Source organism: Lissotriton helveticus, chromosome 5_1 (genome assembly GCF_964261635.1).
Source record: "Lissotriton helveticus chromosome 5_1, aLisHel1.1, whole genome shotgun sequence".
In the NCBI taxonomy this organism is placed as follows: domain Eukaryota; kingdom Metazoa; phylum Chordata; class Amphibia; order Caudata; family Salamandridae; genus Lissotriton; species Lissotriton helveticus.
The window spans coordinates 353,343,270-353,356,321 of record NC_136065.1 but is presented as its reverse complement, the minus strand read 5'-3'; the positions used below and the strand labels follow the sequence as shown (position 1 = coordinate 353,356,321).

The 13,052-nt window shown below is 44.2% G+C and overlaps 1 protein-coding gene across 1 annotated transcript in view; it reads left to right on the top strand.

Moving 5' to 3' along the window:
- The window catches only part of TTC34 (tetratricopeptide repeat domain 34), a 417,629-nt gene extending 404,880 nt beyond the window's left edge, over positions 1-12,749 (top strand). The window contains exon 7 of the mRNA XM_078642477.1: positions 10,346-12,749. Within this exon, the coding sequence (XP_078498603.1) occupies positions 10,346-10,867 (522 nt within the window). The 3' untranslated portion in view covers positions 10,868-12,749. The remainder of the gene's footprint in view (positions 1-10,345) is intronic.
- Positions 12,750-13,052: the final 303 nt, after the last annotated feature.

The following is a 13,052-nucleotide window of genomic DNA, read 5'->3' as shown; positions in this document are numbered from 1 at the left end:
CCTAAACTTACTACTTTTGGTATTCACAGAAGTTAGGATTTTGTCTTAAATTTGTCTTAACACAAACTTAAGACAGACTTAAGTTAGGATTTTGTCTTAAGTCTGTCTTAAGTCTGTCTTAAGTTTGTCTTAAGACAAAATCATAACTTCTGTGAATACAAAAGTAGTAAGTTTAGGATTTTGTCTTAAGTTAGTTCTGTGAATCGGGCCCTCTGTGCCTTAAAACAATGAATGTGTGATTGTGTAATGTAACTGGTGCTCATAGAAAGTGCTTTAATACCTTTGGGTTGAGTTTGCACTATATAAAACTGCAAAAAATAAAATAAATCCCTGCCCTTGGAGTTACCAGTACCCTTGATATTGGTAGGTTTAGAATGGATGGAGTTACTGTGAGGTTTACTAAGCCACAAAAAAGGATGGCTTTAGTAGCAGAAAATGCCTGGTATGTGAAAGTCAGTGATGTATCACTTACCCCCTTGGGTGCTGAATGCTAAGAACACCAAAGGTAAATAACTTGTTCTCCCCTGCAGGAAGCAAGACACCATTTAACTTGAAACCAAGGAAGACGGATTTAGGAACCACTCAACCTGTAACAATCCCAAAAAAAAGAGATCTATAGATTCTCCCCATTGCAAGGCAAGCTCAGTAGAAGTTGAAATAAAATGCGGGAGGCCTGACTGTCAATGCACGCAGCTCCCTGCGCCTTTTCCTTATTTTCAACCTTTCAGCTACAGCGGCCGACTGACCTTGTGTGAAAGCCGAACATGGCGTGTCGTGCCCCTGCTGTGGATGTTGAAAGCCGCTGCCTGTATATTTATCACGAAGAAGGGTTATGAGGAGCCCATTAGAACGGGGGCACTAATGGAGGCTCTGCGCCGACCTCATTGAGCTGGTTAGACGGCATGCGCCTGCCTCGCGGCCTGGAGGGAGGCGTGCGCTCGCGGCCGCCGCCGAGGCCTCCCAGGCAAGCTGTGTTTACCAACCCCCAATTAATAGCAGCCCTCCTTGGCAGCGGTCCGTGAGCCACGCGCTTCTTGTTTTTTCACGCTGTTCCACGCAGCTCCTCGGCCTAACCCCGCCATTATTAACCACCGGCCTTCAGAAAAGGGCTTTTTATTAAATCAAAGCTAGCTATAAAAGAGCTTGGCTGAGCCCTAATGGCACTAATGAGGATTTCATTTTGAGCTAATCATTTTGTCAGGAAAACAACCTATCCCCCAGGCAAACGCTGCTGAGATGTGTAAATAAACTGCATTTCTGCAAAGAGCCGGAGTAAAGTGAAAAGGGTTTTTCGGCCGTGGTGCGGCAACATTTATGTTTTACTGTTCACTTGGGACCCCAGTGTTGGAGACATTTGAATGATAGTGCAAAGATGTTGAACACGCTAATGTGCCATTTGACCTGTCTTTTAGTCTGCTTCAAAAAAAAATTGAATCTTAGCATTTGGACTAAATAATTTAGATTGCGGAGTTTAGTGCTTGCAAAAGGTGAAATACTCTGTGAGTTGTAGATTTATGTCCACCATAGCACTGAACTTTACATTTGGAACGTACACCCACCCAACCACTCACTGATATCCAAAGTGGCCCATCCTTTCGACAGCCATAATTTCATTAGCAAAGATTTACTGGTGTTTTATTACACCAACTTTTCTAAACCGCTCTGAAAGCCTTTGAGCTTTAGAAGCGGTAGACTAAAGGGCATATTTACAACAGAAGTGCCGGAGCGCGACATTAGCCTTCTTGGCTTAACGCCATGCTCTGCCACTTCCGAAACGCAGAGCTGCCACATATTTACAGCAATATGGTGCGGCCTTGCATTTACCCCAGCGCTGGTGCTAAACGTAACTGCCAACGCAGGCACCCTTGCACTGTGGTTGCAGGGGAAGATTGTTTATATGCAGGAAGGTGTCCCTTCCTGCACATAACCAATCTTTAAATGGCAGTTTAACATAGAGTGTTGCAAAACGCAATTAAAAAAAAATGATTGTTTATGTGTAGGAAGGGACACCTTCCTGCACATAAACAATCAATTGCATTTGCTGTATCTATGTGTGCTGTACAAAGCAGCACACATGGAACCAGCAAAAATAAGGAGAAATTAAACATTTCTCCTTGTTGTGCCAGGGTAAGACCAGGTCTTACTCTGTGCAGATCTAGTTATTGCAACCTAAGCTATCTTTGTGGTTTGCTTCTTATTTACCTTACACACCGATTGAGTGCTCTAATCACAGCACATGACCAGTTGCTCCATGCCAGTAATTTGTGCGCGTTACATAATGGCTGTGCTCGTTGATTGGTGACTGGTGGTCCAATGGCAACATTGTGTGCCTCTTACCTTGACGAATCGGCTGCCTCTCCCTATGCAAATTCATCGCTGTTCTCCCCTTGGCTGTACTATAGTACCATTTGCTCCATTTTTTCATGACTGCAGTCTTCATTTCTCAGTGTTGTTACACTCGCTAATGGCAGGGATTACAGTGGTAGCACTTCACCTTGCAAAATTCTAGTCGCATCGCTTTTCATGCAAGATATCTTTGCAGTGCTAGACACTTAGGGGCATATGTAGAAGCCCCCATTGCCACCACAACATCACTTTTACCGACGTTGTGGTGGCGTTAGGGCTGCCTTGTACATAAGGCCCCCTTTCACGCTATGGTTAGCGTGAAAGGGGTGGGCAGTCGGTGTTATGGTGGGCATTCCACCGCAACTCCCATTCATTTTGATGCTACCTCCTATGTACAAGGGTGGCATACATAAGAGGCAGCGCCAAAATTAAGACCAGGTAAATCCTGGTCTTAAGTTGATGAAACAGGGAGAAATGCATGATTTCTCCTCATTTTTGCTTTTACCAGGTGTGCTGCCTTGTGCAGCACACATGGAAAAAGCAAAATGCCATGGTTTGTTTATGTGTAGGAAGGTGTCCCTTCCTGTACATAAATAAACCCTTAAAAAAGTGCCATATTTTTACTTTCATGTGTGCTGCATGAAGCAGCACGCATAAAAGTGACAGAATGACAATCCTCCCCTGCACGTAGACACCCTTGTACTATGGTGCAAGGGTGCCTTCGTTGGCGCTAAGTTGCTAAACTTAGCGCCGTCGCAGGGGAAACACGAGGCTGCACCACATTCTTGTAAATATGGTGCAGCCTTGCGTTTCAGAAGTGGCTGAGCATGGCATTAGGCCAAGGAGGCTACCGTCGCTCTCCGACACTTCCTTTCACATATCCCCCTTAGACCCTAGTGGAAGTGCTGTTTGCCCAGATCCCCAATACGGAAGCCATGGCAAATTAGTTGAAAATTATGTGCATATAGGGCAGCAATGGCAATTCTGGCAAAGCACTTAAGGAAAGTACTGTGTGCATTGAGGTCTCCACTGGAGTTCTGTGTGCACAAGTACCCAGGACAGTGTCTTGCAACTTGAGTGCCATTAGGAGGCAAGTACAGCAGTGACCCCCATGGTGGTGATTTTCAATCTGGGCTCTAGTTGCAATGTTGTTTATCCAGGATCAAAGCAACATTGCTGTTCCACTGAGGTCTCAATATCCCAATGACAGTGCTGTGTGTCTGGAGGCAAATTCATTTGAACCAAGTAACCAGTCTACTATGGATTCTACAGGAAAAATCCGTGACTAGAACATGAAGCCATTGTGCACACAGAGTCATCTGGATGCCCTAGAGAACATCCCACCTGATGAATTAATGCCCTCTGTCAGTGCTGTGTAATTAGGTCCCAACAAGAGTGCCATTGGGATTATCACCTCAACAGCATTGTTTTATAGTCATTGTCCATATTGCAATGTTGTGCACAGTAGGTTCAAGTGGCTTTGCTTCGCGCTTGGCCCAATGTCAATGATATGTGTCTGCTTCTTTGAATTACTGTGCATTCAGATTCAGAATGGTCATGGTATGTCGTGTTATGTTAGGTGTTCTTCCAAGTGCTTGAATACCAAAAAGGCATCTTGGCACTAGCTGAGATAGCTGGAAAACAATGACAATTAGCAGGCGATAAAAACCATGTCTTTCAGGATTTCCTAAAAGCCAGAAGATTGAGCATGGCTTAGATATGCAGGGGAAGGACATTCCAGGCCTTTGATGCTCCAAGCGAAAAAGCCTCAGCCACCCAAGTTCATGCACTTAAATCTGGGGACTACCACCAGTTTGGCAGAGGCTGAGCTTACCAACCTGCTTGGTGTATACCACGTAAAGCTCTTCCTCAGAAAAAACGTTCCTTGCTCGTGCAGTGCTTTATACACAATACAGCACTTTAAAAGTGGCCCTCTGTCTGGTGAGAAGCCAGTGTAGTTTTCTAACAAACTTAGAGACTGATTGGTACTTGGAAATTTTGCAAAGCACGCAGGCTGCCACATTCTGCAAGGTCTGCAGTTTATTAAGAACATGCTGGTGAATGTTCAAATACAATCTATTGCAGTGATTTATCTCCGAAAAATCAAGCAAAGTAACCAGTTTTCTGCAACTGAGCGGGAATACAATGAAGGATCTCTCATAATGTCCAGAGTGAAAAAATCAGCGGAGGTAATTGCATTGACCTGATTGATGTAAGACAGTTTATCATTTAGGAGAAGTCCCAGGTTCTTCACAGACCTGACTGGTGAGGGGAGTACACCTAGGTCAGACGGCCACCATTCAGGGAACCAAAAGAAAAGCTGTGCCACAAACAGCAGAATCTCCGTTTTACCAGAGTTGAGTTTGAGGCAGTTCATAGCCATCCACAAACTAACTGCCTCCATGCGGTCACAAAATCTAGTGGTGACGCTCTTTCCTCTGTAGCCAGCGAGACAATGATTTGAGTGTCATCGGCATAGGATGTCAAAGCAAAACCAGAAGACTGTATCAGTTCTTCCAAGGGGGTGACATATATGTTAAAGAGTGTTGGGCTAAGCGAGGACCCCTGGGCAACCCCGCAAGGGAGAGAGAAAGAGGGATGTGATAAAGTCCCTAAATCATACTGATTGCTCACAACAGCTGAGGAAAGAGTTAAGCAGCTCCCAGTTTGTTCCTGTCACTCCAGTCCTGCTCAAGCACTCCATCAGCAGCCCATGATTCTTGGTGTCAAAGGCTGCTGACAGATCAAGCAGGATCAGGGCGGCTCTTCCCCCTGATAAAGTAACATCCTGATATCCTCAGTAGCTTTAATAACGGCATTCTCCGTAACGTGCCCAGCACAAAAACCGAATTGGATGACATCCAGAAGTTTGTTAGCATGGATATGCTCCACCAGTTGTTTGTTCAGGGCCTTTTCAATGATCTTGGCAGGCAGTGAAGACAGGAGATGGGACGATAGTTGCTTGGATCTTGTGGATCAAGCAACGTTTTTTTAAAATTAATGGTAAAACTGACGCTTTCTTCCAGGCTGAAAGAAATACTCCTGAGCGGCACAATAGTTGAAAAATATCTGCCAGTGTAGGCTTGATAGTCTCGGCTGCGAGGATGGTGACCCTACAAGGGCAAGAGTTGCACACACAGCAAACCCGATTTAAAAGTTTTAATCAATTTTGTACCCTCATCCCTAGATGGTAAAGTGAAATGGGTAAGCTAGCAGTCCATATCAGAATGTATGGAAGAATGCAAGATGGAGGAGTATACAGATCTAACAGAAGACAAATGTTTTAAAAATCTTTAACTTTGAGGCGGAAAGCCTCCACCACAGTGTTACAAAAAGATTGGCTACAATCCTCAGGCAAGGACAAAGTGTCAGTAGTAAATTTTTTAAGTGTAGCGACCAGTTCTTTTGAAAAGTTTGGCGCTGTCTCAATTTTGTTGGGGAAGTAGGTTGATTATTCCTCACAAATCAGGGCCTTATATCTAGATAAGCAGGTCTTATATTTTAGCTGGCTCTCCATCTTTTCTCCTGCCTCCTGTAGGCCTGTTTAAGGGCCCTTAGGTCGCCAAAGTACCATGGGGCAGATCATTGATCTTCTTTAATCTTGGTCCTTTTCACATGTGCCAAGGAAGTGATAGCAGAGTCCAGCCTGCTTGTATACTGTAAGACTGCTGCCTCAACATCTTTCAATGGCTCAGGAAGAGTGTTTTCTAGTAGCTGAGAGAGTGCAGGCTCTTGGATCTTGTCCCATGCCTTGTGAGGAGGTCCAAGATGGACAGACTAGGGGTCCTTGTGCTGTTTGCCTGCGCTTGATGTTAAAGAAAATAGTCCTGTGATTGGACCAGACAAGGGGAAGCGTTCTTATGTTGCACAAGGCTGAATCATTAAAAAAAAATGCTATCTAAAGGAGGGCCATCTTGGTGCATGGGACTATCCAAAAACAAGGAGATGATGGATGAAGCGCAGAAACTTTTCAGACACTCACCCCCAGTCACAGATCTGGGTTATATCCATCATTGTTCTTTAGCTCACTTCGCCATCTCAGTTCAGACCCAACTATATGCAAATCAGTCTTGACCCTGTGCCCCATGGGAACAGTCCAGCCCAAACTGCCAAGCCAGGTCTTCTCTGAACTGGAAACAAGCATCCTGGGACCGGTTTCGGGGTAACACCCCTCTTCAGCCAGGCTAGCTTGAATCCAGCAGCAAAGTGAACAAGGGACCCACGTCTGGGCATACCCTGTCAACTTAGGGCAAACAAAGAAAACACAAGGTGATGATGGACGGAGCGCTGAAACTTTTCAGACACTCAACCCCAGTCAAAGATCTGGGTTAAATACATCATTGTTCTTTAGCTCAGTTCGCCACCTCAGTTCAGACCCAGCTGTATGCAAATAAGTTTTGACACTGCCACATGGGAACAGTACAGCCTGAACTGCCAATCCAGGTCTTCCCTGAGCCGGAAACAAGCATCATGGGACCGGCTTCGGGGTAACACCCCTCTTCAGCCAGAATCCAGTGGCAAAGTAAGCATGGGACTATCCACCAGTTGGTCCAGACCAAGCGAGGACATAGTAATAAGGAGGACTACAGTGTCATTAGCATAGTGAGCATAACGATGAAAATTAAAATCAGCAAGGATCGTATGGCCACTTAGCAAAATATCAGCCTTCAGGAGACTACTAATATCCTCTGCAAAGTTAGAACATGGGCGATAACTAACTGTGCCTTTAAAGGTTTGCATGTTAGACAATTATACACCGAAACAGACCACTTCTCATAGTGGGGATGATAGAGGAGAGTATCAGACCGTAAACTCTGCTCTATAAATAATCGCATTACCACCTCCCCGTTTTCCCACACGGTCCAGTCTGAAAATGCAGAAGTGGGAGGAATAGAGGCTAGGATATCAGGGCTAGAAGACTAATCTGCTCAGGTCTCTGTAACAAAGATAAGAGCAGGATTGTGTAATGCAAGGAAGAGTGCGAATTCTACTCCATGTTTCTCCAGTGATCTTGCGTTATGAAGTACACATGGCAAAGTGGTACTAGGCTGGTGAGGGACAACTGAAGAAGTAGAAATAGTCAGCTGAGAAGTTGGGCCGGTGTCATAATTCAGGCCCTAGTTCAGAGGGAGACACCCCACAAGCAAAGCAAGTAGAAAGAGAAGACGCTGAGATGGAGGAGGGTTTGTAGCATGTGTAAACCAGAGACCCACCTGGACGGTTGAAGGCCAGTAGTGTGTCCTGTAAGTATGTTATCCTGAGGGGGCTTCTGGGCCAAAACTGGCAGGAGTGCTTGTGCTGTGTGAGGTCTGTGAACGGATGTGGCACAGACGGGCTTACCTTTGGTGCGCCCACAGCACGCCAGTGGCGCAGGCGAGCTATGCATACAAGTAAATAGCCCAGCATGAGCATGTGGCAAGGCCAGATGCATGGCTTGCTTGCATTGTAATGCGGCGAGTCTAAGATGATTAAAAATAGGTGGAGTCTAAGATGATTAAAAATAGGTGGTCGAAATAAGGTAGGACACCGAACCAGGGTCCAGCAACGCCCAACTCCTGTTCCAGGCTCCCTTGGGAGCAGAAATCTACTTGTAAACAAAGAATATACTAAAGCAAAAGTGAGTAATAAAATCATAAAATTAGTAAAATAAGGGTAGAAACCCGTTCCAATATGCAACCCATACTTGAGGCAATGAGTCAGACACCTCGCAAAGATTGGCTGCAGAGCCTACCTGCAAGGGGATGTATGACGTTACAACGCAGGCTATTACAACGTCTGCCTTTACAACGTGGTTTTTACATCGCAATCCATTACAACGCATAGCGCTTTGGGGTGTTGGATAGTGAAAAGTTTAATTTACCATTCCAACACCAGTCCCCGTGGACACTAGGGAAGGTGTTGGATAGTAAATTAAACGTATTCCCTATCCTATAGCGCCCCCCAGCGCAATGCGTTGTAATGGTTTGCGTTGTAATGACCGCGTTGTAATGGTAGTGCGTTGTAAAAGTTTTGTTGTTAAGGTTGTTCACCCCTGCAAGGTAATCAAATGGTAGCGAAAAGTTCCAAAGCTGCAGCACTCAGCTACACGGACGGACCTGGCATGAACAGGGGGCGAGGCCAGAGGCGTGGCTTGCTCGCATTGTAACACACTGAGTCAAAGGTGATTAAAAATAGGTGGATGAAATAAGGAAGGACTCCAAACCAAGGTTCAGCAACCCTCGAATCCTGTCCCAGGCTCCCCTGGGTGCATAAATGTACTGGTAAAGAAAGATTAAACTAAAGCAACATTGAGTAATACCAGTAGCATTCCTGGTGGGAGTGCTAACACGTGGTGACATGGGGCGGGGGAGGGGCACGGTGGGGGGTAGTAAGCACCGAAATATGGATGAATGCATGTAAGGTGACAATTAGAACAATAAAAAACGTATTCCGTTGCATTCTCTGCATCACCAAATGCGATGCAGTGCGCGCAACGGAATTCGTTTTATTGTTTTGTCATCTTACCTGCATTCATCTATATTCCGGTGTTTACTAAACCCCCACCCTGCCCCTCCCCCACCCCACGTCACCGCCCGGTAGCACTCCCACCAGGAGCCGCTACTGAGAAATACAATCATATAAAATGAGTAAAATAAGGATAGCACCCCTTTCCAAAATGGCCTCCACCGTTGAGGCAGGGGGCCAGGTGGGGGTTAGAGCAAGAAACAGCATTATCTCGCCTATAGGTACATTCTTTCGATTCTTTGGTTTGTTCTTTACCCTCTCATGATGCAACGTTTACTTCCCAAGTGATTGTACTCAACACCTTGTGTGTCATGCAATGTGTCATCTCATAGAACAGAATGTCTTATACACATAGTCTCCATTCACACCACATGGAGTACAGCCAGACAGCATGCACCCAGGGGGGTAAGTGAGGAATCCCAGACATGGCAGGCAGTACAGATGGATTTCAAGAGGGTCAGCAGACATCAGTCCCAAGATTACATGTAGAATCTGCCTGTTCCTCTGCATACCATGTCAGCTCCCATAAGACATGATTCTCGTACCCCTTTGAACAGAAGCGATTTTTCCTCATTGTTCATTTCTCTCAGAGAGCGCCAAGCCAGACGACCCTAGCTTCATCAACACATTCCCCTTTCCTCCATGAGTTGTATCGATATCACAACTGGACTTATGTTCTCCTTCTATTGAATCGCAAATTAACCTGGCTGATGGTTTGAAAAACCTGCCTGACCTTGTAGAACGCCCGTGGCACTGTTTATGGAATGTAATTCATCATGTGCAGAGCATGGTTGAATTAGTTCAGGCCATATACGGAGAGGTGACCTCTCTCTACTGCCAGCTCTATGATCATCATAACCTGCCATTGTTAAAAAAGAACTGAATCTTACAAGCAGATTCTTAAGCTGCTGCATGAACAGTGATGTTTTCAGCACCTCACAGTGATATAACTCATTGTTTATCAACAAAGAAGACAACTCGACAGCTCTGATGTTTGTACGGACAAATCTTTCCTGAAAGCTGCAATTTGTAGCTTAAGATTTGAAACTCACCTCGAATGTCACCTTGACTAATAGAGTCAGAAAGGTATCACTAAAGACGAAGAATGCTCAATGCGCGAGACACAGAAAGAGGCTTCTTTAGTTTGATGGCCAATCTTACAGCGTGTAGACCGTATGGGAACATAGGTTTGCAGGCGAAAGAGGTGTGAAGTATAACCAAGGTAGTGTAGAGTGTGGCCAATAGTGTGCAAAGAATGACCAAGCATGGATAAGGGTGTGCAGTTTCAGAGTGACCATAATCAGAATAAATGCAAACTTTTCCAAGTGTTTTAAGAGAAAATGTTTAAGTTTGATTTGGGTTTAATGTGGATGCAAAAGAAATTCTTATACTATTCTGCATACTCTTGTAAACTCTCCACGAGGCAATGGTCCTCACATTTCATATTGTATACAAATCATTTACTAAAGCATAAGTCTTTCTTCCCTTTTCACAGACTGCAGCCCAAGAAGGAACGGCTTTGATGAAGGATGATCTACATGAGCAAGCGTTAGATCACTGCTCCTTGGCGGTCATTGCAAGCAATAATAATCCACGACATCTGCGGATGAGAGCCTCGTGCCTGTGCCACCTGAAAGAATATGGCAGTGCTCTGAAGGATTTGGACAAAACCATTCAGAGGCATGGTTCTAATGACCTCAAAACTCGAGTAGAAGACTATTGCTCCAAAGGCCATGTGCTTCTGCTCCTCTCGGAAGAGGCTAAGTCTGTGGAGCAGTACCTCCAAGCACTGCAGCTCCAGCAGTCGCTGGCTGTGGCTGACATCTCTCATCGCCCTGGGAGGACGAGGATGGCGCAAATCTTCCATCACGTGGCGCAAAGTAATTTTGAACAGCAACTTTACGAGGATGCTTGGAAAATCACCAATTATGGCCTGGTCATCGATGAACACAACAATGACCTTAAGAAGCTAAAAGTCAAAATTAAGAGGGAAGCTTCTGGGTGTAGTGTCCACTAATGGCCTTTGTTTTCCTTTCAGTTAGTTTGACTGATGCCACAACCTAGCTACCAAAATGATTCTACTGTAACAAATACTAAAGAAGAATGGACTTCATGACCATGCAGATAGAGGTTAATAAATATATCTCAGCAGACAATTAGATGACATTTGACATAAGCGCTCAATATGAGTTGCCTGGGGTTACTCTAAGGTGTATACTGCTTAGAGCAACTAGGAGTAATCCGGTATATCCATACGCCAAATTACCTGGTCCTAAAACACTGCCCCAGTTTTACCACTGCAGGGCCAGCTCCTCAGGTGAAAAGAGGCAGGGTTTGCAATACCAGGGACATCCCAACCACTGCCTACCCTCTCCAGCAACACAACCTGAGTAAAGCTACAGCCTGCTCTTGCCCTACATGCCCTGAGAAGCCCCTCACCTGCAAATGCAACCCTACTGATGTTTATCACCCAACCTCAGCAGGTGGTAAATATCAGTTGAATAGTCCCACAATCAGTAAAAACATGCAGATTTCATCTGGCATTTCCAAAGTCAGGTAAATATGGAGAAATGAAAGCATTAGGATTTGCATTAAAAACCCTGGGCGGTAACACAGGAAAGACCATCCATCACCCATAGAACTTTCCATCAACACAGCGTAATGCACAGCATCCCTTCGTGTTTCTTAGAAATCAACGCAAAAAACAATTTGCGTTAGTTTGTAAATCCCCAAAAAATTGTTAATTGGGTCTGCACTAAAATAGTAACGCAAACCTGACGCTAAACCTTTGTAGATCTGGGCCATAATGGCCTGATTTAAGTGCACAGATACTGGCCAGAATTGGAGAATCTGGGCTCCCGATAGCCCTTCACTTAAAACAAGCCAACTCACAATGAGGGCCAAACACTGTTGAAGCCCTCCCATTTGCTGAGACGCAAATCGAAAAATACATGTCAGTTACAGTATTAGATATCGATTAAATGCATTGTTAAGGACTGGTGATAACTTGCACTATTATGCAATTTTTAGCCAATTTTAACAGCTGGGATCATGGAAGCCAGGAATGCCAAAATGTGGTAGGCTTTTAGAGTGGCTCAATTCTATATCGATAACCTTCAGTGAAAGTCGATATATCTATACTTTTCACACTGGTAGTCAGTATTGATATCAAGAAAAGTTCAGAGGGTTTTACTATTCAGTATGTTGATAAGCTCACCCCTAGATGGCAATTGAAGAACCATTCCCCCAAATGTCAGTTTTTTGGTAATATTGTTGAAGTCTTTCATGTACACTGGTGGCAAGATACCTCATATTTTTCTTAAGTAGGAGATGTGCATGTGGTTGTATATCATATTATCGAATTGACTCGATAATATCGACCCTACCGTGTCATTAAGTTATACATACGTGTGTGTGGGGGTGGGGAGGGTGCAATAATAGATTTACTATTCGTAACTCAGCATCTGCGTACCTCGAAAATACATATATCATGGAGGGACATAAAAGTCGGCCTACAACTAGTAAATCTATGTTTATACATACTTGCAGTCATGATGTAGTGGTTGTCGATGTTTTGCCTACGATCATTTTCTAATATGTTTAAAACTCGATATTCTGGCTGCCCTTCATGCACGCACTGACTTTCTAAAATGTCTCTTTCGGTGCTCAGGTGAATGGTGTTATATTTATTAATATTGCAAAACGTGCTAAACAAGATTTCAACATATTAATTATGTTTAACCCTTTATATTATGTATGCCGGTTTCTGTTTCGATAAATAAATACCTTTATGTCATGTAAGTGGAAACTCAAGAATGGATGGTCATGTCTCGAGGCTGTCTGTCCAATATGTAATCACGCACTTGGTGGCTTGCAATATTAAACAATAATAAATAAAATACATATAGTTCCTATCTTCAATGTTTTGGTTTTAGTAGAAAACAAATGACAGAATAAATTCATCACTCCGAAATGTTGTTGGTTTTGTAAACTGCGTGTTTTGCAGATAACCCTGTTTTAAGTAGATTTGTATGTAAACAATTACGTCATACTGGTGCTGATGCAGTTACATACAAACACAGCGCTTTATGCGGCCAGTATTTTAGCTTTATCTATAAATGCATGTTTGCTATGGACTACGCTGCTTCCAAAGAAGCAAAGATGCTGTCCACGGTGCTGAAATGAAACCATCTGCAGTTCAC